Source organism: Rosa chinensis, chromosome 3 (genome assembly GCF_002994745.2).
Source record: "Rosa chinensis cultivar Old Blush chromosome 3, RchiOBHm-V2, whole genome shotgun sequence".
Classification (NCBI taxonomy): Eukaryota; Viridiplantae; Streptophyta; class Magnoliopsida; order Rosales; family Rosaceae; genus Rosa; species Rosa chinensis.
In genome coordinates, this window is record NC_037090.1 from 1,750,319 (window position 1) to 1,766,164 (window position 15,846).

A 15,846-nucleotide genomic window follows, 5' to 3' on the forward strand; every position below is an offset into this window, starting at 1 on the left:
AAACACACAATGAGCAATATTGAAGGCAGAAAAATATCTCAATCACCAGTGTCACATGTATGGAACTTTTATAAGCCATCATCTCTAATGTATGGTGCACGCTACAGGCAGCATAGGCTGACAAAAAGTGCAGATATGTATAATACATCTCTCTATCTAAGACAAAACAGCTTTCAAATCTCAAAAACAATCCCTAATCTGGAATTTGATCATAGTCCCCATTTTCTGGAGATTGGTGGGCTGCACGACCACCTCTTCCTGCAAAACAGAAGCTTGTTTCAGTAAATTGGCATACATGCTTTATATGTACGAATCATTGAGAAGGTACAGAAGCCATGCTTTATACCTGCCAATTCATAAGCACCAGTGCTTCTGGCATCTGGACCAGTCCTCCAATCTGTGGACCCATGCATGCCCTGAATCATGAAATGACTTCCGCCAATAGCTTGCTGTTCATCATTTGCCCTGACCATATTTCTTCCAGAAGAGTCCACCGTTGAGCGGAAACCTACATTCATCATAGATGCTCCACCACCTGGCGATGGCATCCTGGGCATAGAAACCTCGACTTTTTCCTTTTTGTTATCAATCAGAAAAGTACCAACAATAACCTGTACATGGAACAAATACAGTAGAACCAATCAGTAAACCAACTTAAAAGAGCAGAAATTACAGTTAAGAAAAGGGTTACTAAATGTCCCAGTGCCCACTAAAATGGAAAACAAAAAAACAAAAACAAAAAAATTTGGACCTCAGATGAAAGCGCCAAGTGAACTGTGCTCCGACATAAGACTAGCACAGAAGTGACTACTCTTTTGTCATAGTTGTGCACTAGAGAATATCAGAAATTTATTCAACTATGACAGTACCTGAACAGGGCCTGCAGCCTTCAGTGGTCCACCAACTCCACCCCCAATGATTTGCCCATTTGTATTGGAGAGACACACACTGAGCCCACCAGTCTTTCCCCCTTGGTCAGTTACATAAGATCCAGACAGTGAAATGATCTCAAAGCGACCCTAACATCAAATTTAAAAATATCATTATACCTTGATGAACTGAACATGAAGCAGAGATAAGCCATAACTTAATCTGTGAATCTGTGAAATTGTCCGGCAGTATGAAGAATTCAACCAAACATAAATAGAATCTTTGGACGAAGAAATAGCTTCTTAGTAAGATATGCATATTTAAAAGCTTTTATATATGTGTATATACATATATTTGAATATATCTTTTCACACCTCTTCCACAGTTTCTGGATAGAAAAAGGCTTATACCAGCTTCAACTTCTCAATTAATATAAATAGGTTCGAGAAAACAAAAATAAAAATAGAAAGAGCCAAACTAAGATATTTATAAACTCATTGCCATGTACCCCTTTTATACTGCCTAACCGCGCACAAACAGAGGAGAGGCCTTAATAACCCCTGAATAACTGGGGCGCTATCAAAATCAACATATAATCATCCAGTTTGATACTTTATCATCAATCATATGCTGTATGTGGGTATGAATTTCAAGGCACTGTGGTGCATTCAAATCCAGTATTTTACAGCCAAAATGATCTGAGTGACTGTTTTTGAATAACGTAAACTCTCTGCTTTGCGCTCTTGACATGGTCATTAACTAAATTTTACATTTCCCAAAACTCAGTTACCTTTCTGCCAAATCCCTCCTAAGACATAATTTAGTTAACTGAGAAAATGAATACACGAACAGCCAACAACTCCCAACATGTTGTGAGGAAAAAAAAAGAGAGAGAACCAAAATCTTATGTTGTGATGATGTCTAAGCTTGATTTTCCTCCGGCTGTAAAGAAACAAAATCAATGAAACTTTTCTAATCCAGTTGATTATTGGTTGATAATATTTAAGACCAGGCCTTTAAAGGTACAAAATGTAACATAGTGCAGCTCAGCAGTTCCCACATGAATGGACCAGAAGATAAAACATCAAACTCAGAAAAGGTTTTTACCTCATATGTAATGTTGCCTCCTGAAGTAGCTGGCTGGCGAATAGATGCGTTTGAGATTGAACCAGAAGCAGACAGAATGCATATGTCACGCTTATTCTGTTGCATAAAAACCATGATTTTCTGGCCCACATCCTGCTCAAGAAGTTCATAAACTTTGTGAGTTGGTGGTAGCAAATAGATGAAAGACAACCAAAAGGAAAATCATATATGCAGGTGGCACATCAACAAGGTGAAATCAGGTAATACGCCAATACAATTGGATGGTAGCTAGCAAAGCTCAGGTGAATGTGATTTTCCAAGGAACACCATGTGAAAAAATGTGACACCCGTATTTGACTTTCGAGAGAACGGGGCTATAGATTACATGTAATAAGTGAAGCTTGAATCAAAAACTGAAAAATACTTCCTAACAGGGTTGAACTTCACTCTCTTTTTCAGGTGTTAAAAGAAAAAGAAAAAGAAAAACTAAACTACAAATGTCAAAATAACTATATCAGGTCTACGTTTCAGAGAAGAGTTAAGTATCCAATGCACAGTTATTTTCGCCAACCTCAACAATCACATTTGATTATACTGTGAAATACACTAACAGATTAATTGCCAAAACAAAAACATCAGACAGTATCTAAAACTTTCAAGGTAATTCTCTTTCTTCCTTCTCAGAAGAGCTAATCATCATCTTCAAAACAAAAATTATGCTCAACCTGTCTCCAGAGGACTTCCAACTAAAGCCACACTAAAAGGGCTTGGAAGAAGCATGATGTAGAAGAGAATGAAGGAAAGATTAATAGGGAGAAAGAGAAGAAGGGTAATCTCAAGACTGTAACCTAGAAAGATATGTCAAAAACTGTAATGATATAATTCAACTTTAGAAAGGAGTTTTTATATATACATTTACCAAGATAATGTAAAAAAGCTAAAGTATTAATTTCTAGTAAATAATAACAAGATAAAATAAGGTTGGGTAACACCTTGTACCTAGGTGACTAAAGTCAGTATGAAGGCCATCAGACCCAATCCCCACCAGAGTATTAAATACATGCCAAATTCATAGTCAATCAAATCACACCAGTAAAAGGATACCAACCAAATTATCAGGAAGATATATTGATTGCCTAATTTTCAAACAGACCAACAGTAAGAACAATGTATACAGAGATGGAATTATTTCAAACAGAAAACAGTCATTCTCAAAACCAGAATGAGAAGACAGATATTAACGCCTCCAATCTTAAAGATCATCTTAGCCCCTCATACAAAGATTATTTTACTCTTTTAATAAGAATACATGCATACCTCTCCTGGAGCCACAGTTAGAACATGTGGTGTAAAACCTTGCCCTGAATTGCCTGCATCAACCAATGAAGAGAATAAGCACATCATGAGTACTAATATATAGTTATACCTCATTTTGTCAAAAAGTAACGAAACTTAAACAATATCTAAAACCAAACAGCATACAAGGAGAAGAATAAAGTGTAACAAAAGAGCTAGGTTTATATTCATATTTATCAATCGTGTTCTCTAAACTTACATGAGATTGCAAAAATGAATAAGCCATTCCTAAAACAGAGTATTAATATTTCATCTATGGCCAATAAAACAGAGCATTGTTCAATCACCTATAGAAATAAAGGTCTGCTGTTGAGTTATTATCACCATTTTGCATGTTACTCAACAAGCCTACTACCAAAAGTAGAAACAATGAAACATAGCAATCATCAGAGTTCTCGGTATAGCAGAAAAATGAAAGTTCTAATATACTAAACAACAAAACAAACAAAATGGAAAACCACATAAACATGTGTCATCTACAGGCTAAAATGTAGTGTCCGGCCCAGTTCTGCATCTCATTGAACTATTGAAAGAACTTGCACACATCATGATTCTCTTCCCTTGCCACAACATGCTACTTTGAACTACAATATTGTTTCACACATCACCTCACAAGTATTAGTAAGGGACAAAAATTCTGTATGCAGACACTTGGAAAACTTAAACCAAGAATGTTTCCAAAACCAAACATTCACTAATAGCCGAGGTAAGAATCCTTCACATACATAAGCACGGAAGCTTGTAAAACAGATAGCGGATAGGGAATATTCAATAAGTCAATGAGAAGTTCCATTTAGATTTATCCCAATAATCCTAAATGAAAATATTTCCTGAGAAACAATATAAATTATTAAATCTTTGGATCTAACAAATATGCAGCCAGTTAACAAAAGAATCCACCTCATGAGAAACTATAAAAGGTCGGGACTATACCTCGATTTTCCCTTGCACCACTAACTTGCATTTATTAATATGTCCTTTTTAGGCTTTACACCCAACCTTCCACCCCACACCAAACACAGATAAGAAAGAAAACCCACACACACACAATTATATTCATGATTCAAGAAAAACATACAAGTCAAGACTTATCCTTTGCCAATATGTAATGCAGATGAAAATAAATGATACATGCATAATTCAATTTGTCTATCTTTGTAGGGTGACTTCTTCACACTATAACTAACAAAAGAAACCCTTTGGCAAAATAACTAACAAAAGAGACCTTGAATAGCTCACAACCAAGACTACATTGTTTTGGCAACTGGTGTCTAAAGGTATCTCAAAACCTTTCTTAGTTTTTCTTTCCTTTTACATTGCATGGCTTTTCCATCTTTGAAAATTGAAATGCAGGTGTATGCTAATGTTTATGTATCATAAATGAATAAAAAAGAAAAATATATTCAAAACCATCGATTTTACTTTCACAGTGTAAACAGGATTCACTACTGTCTTGTATATAATACAAAGTTAAAGTAAGAATTATCAGTATTTGAAATGAATATAGTTTTCATGTAGGGGGCATTCAAGCAACTTCATTGCCATATCACACTCACCTTCTAACACTATGGTTTTCATTGGAGAAATGGGAAGAAAAATGACTTAACATTTTCCTCTAAGTCCCACCAAAGTGTTTGTTTTAAAAGTTGATTGGAGAGAAAATTGGTTCAAATAAACAAAAGGTCCAAAATCATATCCCCCCGTTATCTTCTCTAAATAATCAAATACCAGTAAACAAAATAAACATTCTTTTCAATTCCTTCCTTCTATTTGCTCCTTTTCTTTTCCCAAAAGCTTTTTCATTCAAACAGATGCAATCTACACTCAGCCCCATTCGAAAATTAACTTTCCAATTATCCCCTCTGAAACTGCAATAGTAAAACTGAATTATGTTAAGACCTATTCAACAAAAACAGAACACAGGAGCACCAAAAGCTTACTACTATCATTTAAACACAAAACAATGAGCTACTGAGAACCGAGGAGTCACACCACCAATGCAAGCACAGTACACATTTCGAGCAATTGCAGCAAAACTCTCAAGAATTCAACCAATAACCAATGAAAAAGTAAAAAACAGAAAGAGCTGAACTAACCCAATAACCAATCCAAAACCAAAACCCAAAAACAAAACAACAAAAAAGTAAATTTCACAACCAAAGTCTCAATCTTTACAACACAATGCTAAAACCCAATTCAGAAATTGAAGCAATAAGCAAGAAAGCCCAAAACTTTGACAACTAAACCACACAATAAGCAACAGGGTATCTCCAAAATCAAACAAAAAGCCACAAAAAACCCACCAAGAGCAGAGAGCTGAGATTTCTTGGTGGACCCAGAATAAGACGGCGAGGCTGAGCCGCCGCCGTGTTGCTGCTGCTGCTGCTGGTGGAGCTGCTGCTCCTTCTTCTCCTTAGAAGACGAGGAGTGAGACGACGTCGTCGCGGCCTTCTTGGCCGCCAGGGCCTGCTCCGGCGTGCCGTACTTCCTGGGCCTCCCGCGCTTCCTCTTCGCCGGCTCCAGCGGTGACGTCAAGGCTGACGAGGGCGGAGGCACGGCGGCGGCGGAGGAGGAGTGAGGAGTGTAGACCATGTTGTTGTTGTTGTCGGCCGAGGAGAGTTGTTGTTGGGTGTTTGGGCCGCCGGCGAGGCCATTGGTCGGAGACAAGGCGGCGGCGGTGGTGGTGGGGTTGAAGTAGGAGCTGAGTTGGTGTTCGTTTGGTTCCATTGTTGTTGTCGTTTGAGGTTCGTGTTTTAGACCGCCTCTGTCTGGAGAGAATTTGCACAAAAAAAATTAATTAAATTTTTTTTATTTTGATTTTATTCTTTTGGGGTTTTGAGGAATTTTGTTTTGTTTTTTGTTTTTGGATTTTTTTTTTTTTTTGGTGTGGTGTGGCTTTTGTATGAGTGGAGGAGGGTTTGAGCCGTTGGATTGGGTTTGATTTGACATCTTGCCTTCCCAAAATTGTTAGGTATTTTTTGTCAATTTATTTTCCATTTACGTTTCTATTCATTTCTTTCAAAATGAAAGAGAAATTCAAATCTATTTCTTAGTCATTTTTCCTTTTCTTTGTTGGCTCTCCGATTGTTTGATTGGTCGAAGAGAGGCTGGATGGTTGTACTCGGATGTATTAATTTGGCAGATAACTATAACACATCAGTTTTCTTTTTTAAAATCCAACATTAATTATAAAACAATTATTGTTACTCAATGACATGACTAATATCTTGTTAAATTGATTAATACAGCTTAATGTTATTAAGTAGCCGACAGAAGTAAGCGAAAATAATAAACTAAAATCTTACCTAAATAAAAAAATTTCAATCCAAAAACACTAAAAGAGTAGCGAAATACGTCTTCTTACCCCTCCATGCGATCTAAAAGAGTAACTCTAACCTGTCACGTTTCAAGTACACCAATGCCGACCCTAGCAGAACTCGAATCTTGAGCACCAATGGCGGGGGGGAATTGTCACTGCAATGCTCTTGACTGAGACACCCTAGAAGAGCTCACTTATTATGACGCCGACTAATTGCCTATTTGTTACTACAAGTCTTACAACAATAGACATGTGGGGTGCTTTTGTCTAGGTTGGTCAAGTTTTATCAATTTTGGTAGCTCACCAAGAAGCATCATCACTAAATACACATACCTAAAGCCAACATATACCTATTATGTGGGTCTAAAATCCCAAAATCAATAGGAATAATATGAATGTAAGTATGTAACCATGTAAGTATTGTTTATTTATTTTTTGGATCAAATAAACCATGTAAGTATTGTTGAGAAGGATTTAAATTGTTTTCTGAAGAATTTACATAATGTTTTCTCAAAAGAGGTTTGATAAAGAAATAAAAAGATAAATCTCTATTGGCATTTGGTGATAAGGTTGTTCCATAAGTCCAAACATTAAGAGGCAGTCGGTTCGGTTAAATTGAGGTAACCGTTGAATTTCTACACGAAACAAAAAGTGGTAAGTTACAGGAAGTTGTCATCTTTCTCCTTCCTGGTTTTTGAGATCCTTTTCTTTCTTGCAGTTTATTAACATAGATCACATAATGGCATGGTTTTCTTCAACATTTAAATTTTGTTCATTTAATCACAGAAGCGTGTAATCAATCAAACAGTGCAGATGTTTCTTATGTTATAGATTTGGTCATCTCGATTAACCAGCAGCACAGGAATGACAGAAGCACCATTACCTCCTCTCATATCCAACAACAACAACACCACTGGGATTACATTACAGGATCATAATGGTCAGTATTTACCATTGAGTATCTTTGTTTGGTTCAAATGTGTGTATTTCTTTAAGTAGGGTATCTGTTTGGCTAAGGTGTTAAACCCAAAATTCAAAATCTAAGAACAAATATCTTAAGTTTGTAGAAGTTTGTAGTTCGAGTTTTTTGAAGTTTTACTGAAGTTTTTCAGAATAAAGGAAAAATGACAACTAATTTTCTCTATCATACATTGAGATGAGAAAAAATAGCCCAACAAGTACTCGCAAATCACGATCAATCTACAATTTTCCTTTTCCCTAGAGGGAGAAGGAAAAGAAGTTAGATGCGCAATAGGCAATTTCTACCCAATGGGCAATTTTGCCATATGTCATTTTGTGATTGACACATCTTATGGGGATCACATCATATAGTTGCATCATGAACTCATGAAGTACCGTGTGACTGTTCTAGCTGGAGACCATGATAAGAAAGAAATGGTGAAACTCGAAGTTGATGGAGGAGGAGACTCGGCTTTGGTAGAGGCTAGATTCTCTGATGGGGTGTATGATAAGCCTCTATCATGCTTTGGTTGTGGCATTGGATGGTTCTCGTAAGTTTTAATCCAAATGTGTTTCGCTTTTCCCTTTCATCTAAGGAACAAAGGGACAGAGATTTGATGTTTTTATGAGTTTGAAAAGTGCTTTTTTTCCTAGCAGATTTCTATTGGGATTTGCTTTTCCTCCACTCTGGTACTATGCAACAGTGCTTTACTTTGGGAATTATCTTAAAGACCCTAGAGAGAGACCCGGCCTTGCAGCATCTGCAATTGCAGTAAGAATGACACAAGAATTACTACTGCAATCTAATTACCGAGGCAATGTTCTAAATCAAACTCTAATTTTTGTGTAATTACTGCAGGCTTTAATTTGCTCAGTCGTCTTGGTTGTCCTGCTTTTCTCACTTTTCTCTTAGCACCTAGTACCGAGTTTCTTCAAGAAATGCAGAGAATGTCAGCCGCAAATTGTTGAGTTAGGAATAAAGTTGAAAATGTTTGTAGTCAGGAATGTGAATGACAAAGATGATTTTGATATTTATCTAATTGTAACATTTCCAGGGTGGTTTCTAATGGCTTTCCCTGCCCATGTTCTAGTAATTGGGGGTTTTTGTTTACCTCTCTCTACAAGATATGATGATGAACTTTAGAATAAGACATAAGCACGAGAATAATTGAAGCTATATCTTCAAACAGCAACACAGTATCCCAAATAGCCAAGTTCAAAGAAAGAACAACACTAGAGGATCTTAAATTAGCAGACTGACTCACTACAGATCAGTTAACAAAACCACCAACTCTTCTCTCCAAAGGCATACAACCACCACATGCGAGTGTAAACACAATGTGAACTCCTGGCGTTACTATGAGTACTACAGCCAGGGAACAATGCCGTTATATTTACCAGAAATAAAGGTTTCACTTTGCTTAACAATATACCACATTCTCCACCACACTTCTACAACTTTTCCTTTTGGGCCTCCGCAGCAGTGGTCTCCTTGGTAGAACCTGGTGCCTCATTATGTGTTGTATGCGCTTGTGAGCTCTTAAGTTCCTCCAACTGCAATACAGTGCATATTGTGCGCTCTTAGATGTATAACAAAAGGGGAGTTTTGGGTGTACACAACTCAAATGAAGATCAAATATCAGATGTAGGCTATCAGGCAGATACTACCATATATTAGTTCAGAGGAGAACAGCCAGGAGACAACCTTTCAACCTTATATACACAGATATGCGGCATCTTAACCTAGCAGACTGACCTATTCCACATATCTCAAATATGCTCCCACAATGAGAGTCATCCTTAAACAAATCTATAGACAAATTACGTCTTCATAGTCATCTAACAAGCTGTGTAGTAAATATGCTTTCAGCACACATCAAAAAACAGAAATGTCTAAAGTTCGCATTGGTAACAGTCATTGACAGATTACATAAGCAAATAAGGTATATCATTCTGCATTACTGATCAAGAAGGATACATGCACGACAGCTTATGCTTTCTATCTGTGGCCAATTTTAACAGACAACTATTCATTTTCTGGTGATTCCAATTCAAATTTAAATCTTCAAGATACTTTCATTACTCGGTATAAATTTGATTACTCAAACAACAGAAACAGTGAGAGTATGTGGTTAGAAGTTAGAACCATGGATAATACCTCAGGACGGTTCTTTATATGTCTGAACTCTTGCCCTTCTCCTATTTAAGTGTGCAAGTGTAATATGCATACTAAACATCTAAACCCAATCATATTCAGTGGTTGCCTTTACATGAGATTTCACAAATCTCCTCTCTTCATCTCCATTTGATACATGGTTAACATTTGTTATCACTCTACATACTTACAAAACTACACAGATCAATCCAAAACAACGCTCTTGGCCACTGCCTACACCAAGCTCAAAGTACAAGAAGGAGAAAAGTACCTCTGCACTGGTCTCTTGGTAAGCTGTGAAAAGTTGGTTATACTTCATCTGCAGATCTGATAATTCAGCCTGTAGCTTTTCATACTCGGACAAAGATGGACCTCCTAACTTTTGTTGAACAAACCTGCCATATCGAAACTGATCACATACACAGGTTTAAGATTGAGCAACAATGTGGAATGAGATAATAGGAAGAGAACCCAAAACTGTGAATGAAATTAAAAGCTAAACATCTTTCTGTCAACAACTGAACAAAGTGATAAGATTGAACAACCAACAACGACATATTTGGGCAATTAGTCATTTACATTGATTATCATTGGCCTAATTGGCAATTATTTAATAAAAATTATAAAATTTGATCAAAGGGTCAAAGATTAATCAACTCACTCGAGCGCAGAGGAAGGCTTGTCATTCTGCTCGTACAATGCAACCAAAACTGTCCCAGAATTTTTTTTTTACAGGAAAAGACAGATTGAATGAGAATGCACATCGATTAATCACAAAAATCCAATCTTTTCACACAAAAAACAAAACAAAAGGAAAGGACTTGATTAAGCTTCACATCGATAAAGAGACAAAAGAGAGGAACAAACCTTTGGTGAGGGCATCAAGAACTCCACTGGATTCCAAGTACTTCCTGAAAGCTTCTTTCTTTGCCTCTTTTTCCTGCCAACACATTCATCACCAGATGGTCATTTTGAATTACAAGATTTGCTATACAGTGATTGAAGCTTTTTCATGAAAAACCCAAGAAAGGAAAATGAAAATGGGAAAAGGAAACAACCTCCTTGTAGTGCATCATGGTGATCTCCTTCTCCTCCTCCTCCTCCTTCTTCTTCTTGTTGTTGTTGTTTTCTCTGTGTTGCTGCTAATCTGCTTTGCTTCGGTTGGGGAGCTTTGTTTGTTTTATTAGTCTGGACCTACCTTATTTTTTATTGGTAATAGTGAGGAATAATGAGACTACAGTACTACACCTGCTGGCTGCTGCTATAAGTCCAGAGAGGATCAGTAGGTCAAACCATTATTGACCATATGGGATTTTTGTTCAATTCAGACGAGGGTTTTCTAAAAATTATATTTTATGGATTTTTGTGTTTTTACTTTGTACCCAGATTTTGGACATGTCCAAAAAACTGGAACATGGTCCATACAATGTTTCCAAGTTCAATTTGCAAAATGTGAAAACGCCAAGTGAATTTAGTACAAATCTAACAAGCTTCCAGTGTCCAGTGCATTGAGAAGACACATTGAGGTGTCTATGAATCCCATGGTGCTGCACAACTAAGATATCATATCACATTATCACTGTTTTTAATAAGAACACAATGTTACATTGAAAGGGATCGAACTCGTGGACCTATCCTAATTTAACCTCATTTTGCCATTATCCAGTCACCTTGCGCTGGATGGCTTGAATCCAAAGAATCAGTAAAGATAAGCAAAAAATACATCATCATTTAACTTATCAACAAATACTCTCTCTCTCTCTCTCGCTTCTCAAAGTGGGAACAGTAATTGCAAATACACCCAAACTTTCACCACGATAACAATGTGGGAAGTAGCAATAGTGGAACCATGGCTAGCAAACCGTACCGCACAAATGAATCCACATCTTCAATTTTTCCGACCTTGTCATTGAAAGTATTCCACAAATGTCTGAAAGCGCCTTGTTGATCCTGCAGCATTCATTCATTCCTTCCCATAATCAGTGTTGCAAGGAAAACAAAGGTTCATACATAAACACGAAGGGTTATTGAAATCTCACCTCGTTTTTGAGGTCACTGAATTGATCCTGACCATTTGAATCTGCCAAAGTTCTCTTATCACCATTGGCTGATTGATCAAAGAGCGAATTTATTTCAGCTCTGCTGTAACTTTTCCTTGAAAGGGCTTTATAAGCTGAATCAGTATGTATTGTTTCCATGACTGATCCAAAGAAGTTTGTCACAGGTACCTAAAAGCAAGAATCTATGTCAGTAGAAGTATCAACCGCCTATATTGCTATACTGTGCCAACGTGTTCCAAGTGGAAATTCACATGTGCAAAAGCAAGTAGAAGTTGGCTCAATAAAATTCATGAAAGAAACTGATAGTCGGTGCTGAAGATTAAGCCTGAATTATAGCTCAGCCAATAGCCATAGGAACAAAAATTTTGAGAAACCTTGTGTTTGCAACCATGAAAAAGCCATGGAACTTCAAGAAGCAACATGAATTAAAACCATATAAACGATATTTATCTTAGGATATAATATAACGGCCAGTTAAAGTTGCAACTAGATTCATGAGAAGCTAGGTACTTCTTACAAGTAATAGTGCTCCAAGTCAAAACAGTTATAATTACCATACATGGCATAATATTTCCTACCACACAAGCAACTCCTATAGCTCAGATTGAGAACGTAAGTCTATATGTCATTACCTCTTCAAGGCGACGCTGGTACAGATCTGTCCGGTGATATGCAGTTGACATCAACAAGCTTGGGTGATATGAATTAAAAAGGCTGCAGAACAATAACCAAAGGCCGCAGTTGATATATACTATCCTCCAAAATGATATAAAGGTATGAAATTGTTCAACAAGATGAGCCACTATAGTGGAAGAAGAGCCAAAAATACATATGCAAGCTTCACATAGGCTCTTTCCCCTGACTATATGGTTTGATCTGAGTCACAATTATATTGAGTAGGCATAGACAAACATTTTATACATGAAACAGAAAAGTACAGTAAAAGAGGAAATGTTACAAAGTAAGTCTTGTTGGAATTATTCTAAACTGAGAAACATTCGGCAAGTTCTTAAATGCTGCAATTGTGATCCTGACACAAGTAAGAACGCCCTTTGTTTTGACTAAATTACTAAGAGATAATTTAAGTAGCTACAGATATTATAAAACAGAAAACCACCTTCAGCTAGAATATTTTGTGGGGAATGATTTAGAACTGCAAATAAGACGGGCTCTCTAAATCAAGACCTTTATGCTAAAGCAGATGCAGTGCATATAGGTGCTAAAGAAGAAAGGGAATGCATTAAGATGTGGAGAAATGACAACACATCCCATATAAGTAGAATGAAACATGAAATCAGTCTATCATATCAGTAGACAAAGGCTAACTTCAATATACCTGCTCACGGAAGCATTGTCATACATATTTAGCCTCTCAAAGAATGCAAGAGTGTAAAATGTAAAACGATCCACAACAGAGACACCAACCTGTATCGATCAAACAGTACAACAAGAATTAGATGATACGCGCTACAATGTATCTAACACCTGGATTGGAGTTGAATTAAAAACATCGTATAGCATTCTTAGCCAAATGTGTTTAAAGGTTATAAGACAGTAAAATGTTTTACATCAGAGTCCAAGTGATGCGAGTATGAATTTTCTCCTTTCATGCTACTTCCAATAGCCAAAACACCAGGTGACTGAAGCTGCAAATCAGACAGGGACCTTTAATTTAGTAACGAAGTCATTCCAGTGTAGGCCAGATTAAGGCATAATACAAAAAACGTCATGTGAAAACACAATTTCAAAGTGCAACAATGACTTTGCCACTTGGTTAGCAGTGGCTAGATGATATTGAGAAGGCATCTTCCGAATGCAAAAGAACAGATATTGTTCATTAACACAGGTAACCCTACCAAATCTCACAAGAAAATATAGCTCTCAGCCTCTCCAGGATTCATGCATTGATAGGACCAGATCACTAACCTGAGAGAAGAGAGTGGCAGCTTGGCAAGTGTCCACCATTATCAGCAGCTCCTTGAACCTGAAATTTTAACCATATTTATCCAGTAGTGAATCAATATGACACTCATCAAAGCTAGATATCAAAACCATTATACGTAAAGTAGAAATAAAAATGTAGCAAACTAGATTTCAAAATATCATAAGAAATGCAAACTATTGCATCTATATCTAGCAACAGTAACAGAGGTAAACTTTCTAACCTACGCTTTTCTTTCATTTGCTTCACTGCATCAGCTAAATCATGACTCTGGAGCTCTTCTGAGTCTTGAAATTTTAAAAACTCATCTCCTCCATGTCCGGTCATATACAAAAGAATGTGGCTTCCTTCATCACTTAAAAGACGCTTAGATCTTGGAACAGCAGTCTCATGGCGCCCAGTCAATACACGTAAAAAATTTTCAACCGTCACTTCATAACCTCGATAATCTACCTGGTAGATTCAGTTTCATTAATCGGTCAAGTTTGGAATTCAAAAAATGTAATTGGAAACTGATCCGGAGTAAAAGTAACGATCCAACCAGAGACAAGAAATCTCACCTCAACATTATCTCCATACAAGTTGAGTCTGTGGTTTTCATTATTAAAAACTTGGGCAGGGTACTTGTTTCTAGCATTACAGGCCATGTCATCTGCCAGCATAAGTATTATCCTCTCATCAGGTATTCCAAGTCGCTTAACCGTCCTTTAAATCAAAAGAAAACATACTTAACTATCTATGTGGGAAAAGAAAAGAAGATCATCTAGGAGGAGAAGACATGTGTACTTACCTGTACAGGGATAAAGTATTGGCCATGTGTCGATAATTAAACCTGACGAGAAAAAAAAAATTGAAATAGAAAAGTCAAATTGCCATTCGATCGTACTGTGAAAGCTTGCATAGATTACAACACAAGATTTCTGCACTCCATCAGTTTGACTCTTAAAGAATATATTAGTGGCATAGAATGAATCCTTACGATGTATCTAATTGTCCTATTACCCTATCGATTGCTAGAGTAATGTTTAAGCTAAAGTACTGATGCAAACAAAGTCATGAGGCAGAACAAAAGATGAAACGTCTGTGGTTTCTTACTTCCAACAACACTAAATTATGTGGATACAGAAGCTTTATTCAGCAATCCCCAGCTGCGAAGTAGCTGCTATTACACAAGTTTAAACCAATCCTAAGCCAAAGTCAACCTACAATACTGGTACCACTTTGCTTCCAAAACTAGAAATGAAGCATATCTTCCAACTTCTCTTCTTTTGCATTGTTGATGGTGCGCAACTTAAGCAACTAAACATGAATTTGAATACAAACAAGTACGTCCAAGAACTCAAAATTAAGACCTTACAAGTTTCATATGAACCAAAATTTAACATCTTCTCAGAGAAGATCAACAATTAAAGCAAGCAACTTTTCACAAGGGTATCATTCATAACCAAAATTTACAACATGGGTATCAATATTTTCACACAAAAAACAGTAGATACAGATTGATCAAACTAAAACGAAGCTTGGAATTACCAGAAGCGAGAGGTGCAGACCAGAACAGCCCAATTGTTAGTGTGCATGGTGGTCTCTGCAGAAGAAGAAGAAGGAGAACCAAATGCGTAGACATTGATCGAACCCAGAACCAGAAACGCAGCCATAATCACTACCCAATTGAACAAATTGCACATCTTGAACCGCATCGTTAAGAATCTTGGGTGCCCAATTTGATAGAGAAGTGAGAAAAGCAAGAATCTTTGGGTTAAGTTGATACGGAATTAGGGAACCCAGAAGTGTTAATGGCTCAATGAGAGCCAATCCAATTGGTCATTGATTCAATCTGAAGACTGGTTATTTGTGACTGTTGCTATTGTGTTTCTTTTTCTGGGAATTTATATATGAAGCACCAAAACGACACCGTAGAGTAGCGCATGTACAGTTGTTCCTCTTTTAAATTTGAATAGTGAGAAAAGGGATTAGGAATCGAATTAGAAACTTAGAATCGAGGTTGTTGGTCGGACCAATCGAGTAGTCATGTAAATAAATAACCGATTCCTAACATAGTTAAATGAGATGAAGAGTGAAGACCGATATATAGGAATGT

General features: G+C 36.9%; 4 protein-coding genes across 4 annotated transcripts; 1 reads left to right on the forward strand and 3 right to left on the reverse strand.

Moving 5' to 3' along the window:
- Positions 1-19: 19 nt before the first annotated feature.
- On the reverse strand, positions 20-6,168 carry LOC112192154 (AT-hook motif nuclear-localized protein 14). Its single transcript, XM_024331737.2, has 6 exons — positions 5,616-6,168; positions 3,274-3,326; positions 1,978-2,109; positions 870-1,019; positions 347-611; positions 20-258 (listed from the first exon to the last, which is right to left on the reverse strand). Exons 1-6 carry the CDS (start codon positions 6,037-6,039, stop codon positions 194-196), a joined length of 1,089 nt encoding a protein of 362 aa, XP_024187505.1. The 5' UTR covers positions 6,040-6,168; the 3' UTR covers positions 20-193.
- Positions 6,169-7,332: 1,164 nt separating this feature from the next.
- LOC112192155 (60S ribosomal protein L18a-like protein) lies at positions 7,333-8,613 on the forward strand. Its single transcript, XM_024331738.2, has 4 exons — positions 7,333-7,571; positions 8,004-8,142; positions 8,249-8,363; positions 8,451-8,613. Exons 1-4 carry the CDS (start codon positions 7,496-7,498, stop codon positions 8,502-8,504), a joined length of 384 nt encoding a protein of 127 aa, XP_024187506.1. The 5' UTR covers positions 7,333-7,495; the 3' UTR covers positions 8,505-8,613.
- Positions 8,614-8,756: 143 nt separating this feature from the next.
- LOC112192156 (c-Myc-binding protein homolog) lies at positions 8,757-10,953 on the reverse strand. Its single transcript, XM_024331739.2, has 5 exons — positions 10,805-10,953; positions 10,614-10,686; positions 10,408-10,456; positions 10,018-10,141; positions 8,757-9,145 (listed from the first exon to the last, which is right to left on the reverse strand). Exons 1-5 carry the CDS (start codon positions 10,820-10,822, stop codon positions 9,044-9,046), a joined length of 366 nt encoding a protein of 121 aa, XP_024187507.1. The 5' UTR covers positions 10,823-10,953; the 3' UTR covers positions 8,757-9,043.
- Positions 10,954-11,291: 338 nt separating this feature from the next.
- LOC112192153 (putative GPI-anchor transamidase) lies at positions 11,292-15,644 on the reverse strand. Its single transcript, XM_024331735.2, has 10 exons — positions 15,279-15,644; positions 14,539-14,580; positions 14,309-14,453; positions 13,972-14,201; positions 13,733-13,790; positions 13,375-13,452; positions 13,143-13,231; positions 12,439-12,520; positions 11,786-11,974; positions 11,292-11,696 (listed from the first exon to the last, which is right to left on the reverse strand). The coding sequence occupies exons 1-10, from the start codon at positions 15,443-15,445 to the stop codon at positions 11,556-11,558; spliced, it is 1,221 nt and encodes a 406-aa protein (XP_024187503.1). The 5' UTR covers positions 15,446-15,644; the 3' UTR covers positions 11,292-11,555.
- Between the last annotated feature and the right edge of the window lie 202 nt (positions 15,645-15,846).

What these genes read in the sequence shown, in the direction of transcription:
- LOC112192154 (XM_024331737.2), bottom strand. Translation starts at nt 6,039, where the DNA reads ATGGAACCAAACGAACACCAACTCAGCTCCTACTTCAACCCCACCACC. An exon ending in ATCTCAGCTCTCTGCTCTTG is followed by an intron (nt 3,327 to 5,615) that starts GTGGGTTTTTTG and finishes TGGTTGATGCAG; the next exon opens with GCAATTCAGGGCAAGGTTTT. An exon ending in TGGTGCTTATGAATTGGCAG is followed by an intron (nt 259 to 346) that starts GTATAAAGCATG and finishes TCTGTTTTGCAG; the next exon opens with GAAGAGGTGGTCGTGCAGCC.
- LOC112192156 (XM_024331739.2), bottom strand. An exon ending in AAGCCTTCCTCTGCGCTCGA is followed by an intron (nt 10,142 to 10,407) that starts GTGAGTTGATTA and finishes TCGATATGGCAG; the next exon opens with GTTTGTTCAACAAAAGTTAG. An exon ending in ACCAAGAGACCAGTGCAGAG is followed by an intron (nt 9,146 to 10,017) that starts GTACTTTTCTCC and finishes ACTGTATTGCAG; the next exon opens with TTGGAGGAACTTAAGAGCTC.
- LOC112192155 (XM_024331738.2), top strand. Translation starts at nt 7,496, where the DNA reads ATGACAGAAGCACCATTACCTCCTCTCATATCCAACAACAACAACACC. An exon ending in TGTGGCATTGGATGGTTCTC is followed by an intron (nt 8,143 to 8,248) that starts GTAAGTTTTAAT and finishes TTTTCCTAGCAG; the next exon opens with ATTTCTATTGGGATTTGCTT. An exon ending in TTGCAGCATCTGCAATTGCA is followed by an intron (nt 8,364 to 8,450) that starts GTAAGAATGACA and finishes TAATTACTGCAG; the next exon opens with GCTTTAATTTGCTCAGTCGT.
- LOC112192153 (XM_024331735.2), bottom strand. Translation starts at nt 15,445, where the DNA reads ATGCGGTTCAAGATGTGCAATTTGTTCAATTGGGTAGTGATTATGGCT. An exon ending in GTCTGCACCTCTCGCTTCTG is followed by an intron (nt 14,581 to 15,278) that starts GTAATTCCAAGC and finishes TTTTCTCGTCAG; the next exon opens with GTTTAATTATCGACACATGG. An exon ending in CGCATCACTTGGACTCTGAT is followed by an intron (nt 13,232 to 13,374) that starts GTAAAACATTTT and finishes TGATCGATACAG; the next exon opens with GTTGGTGTCTCTGTTGTGGA.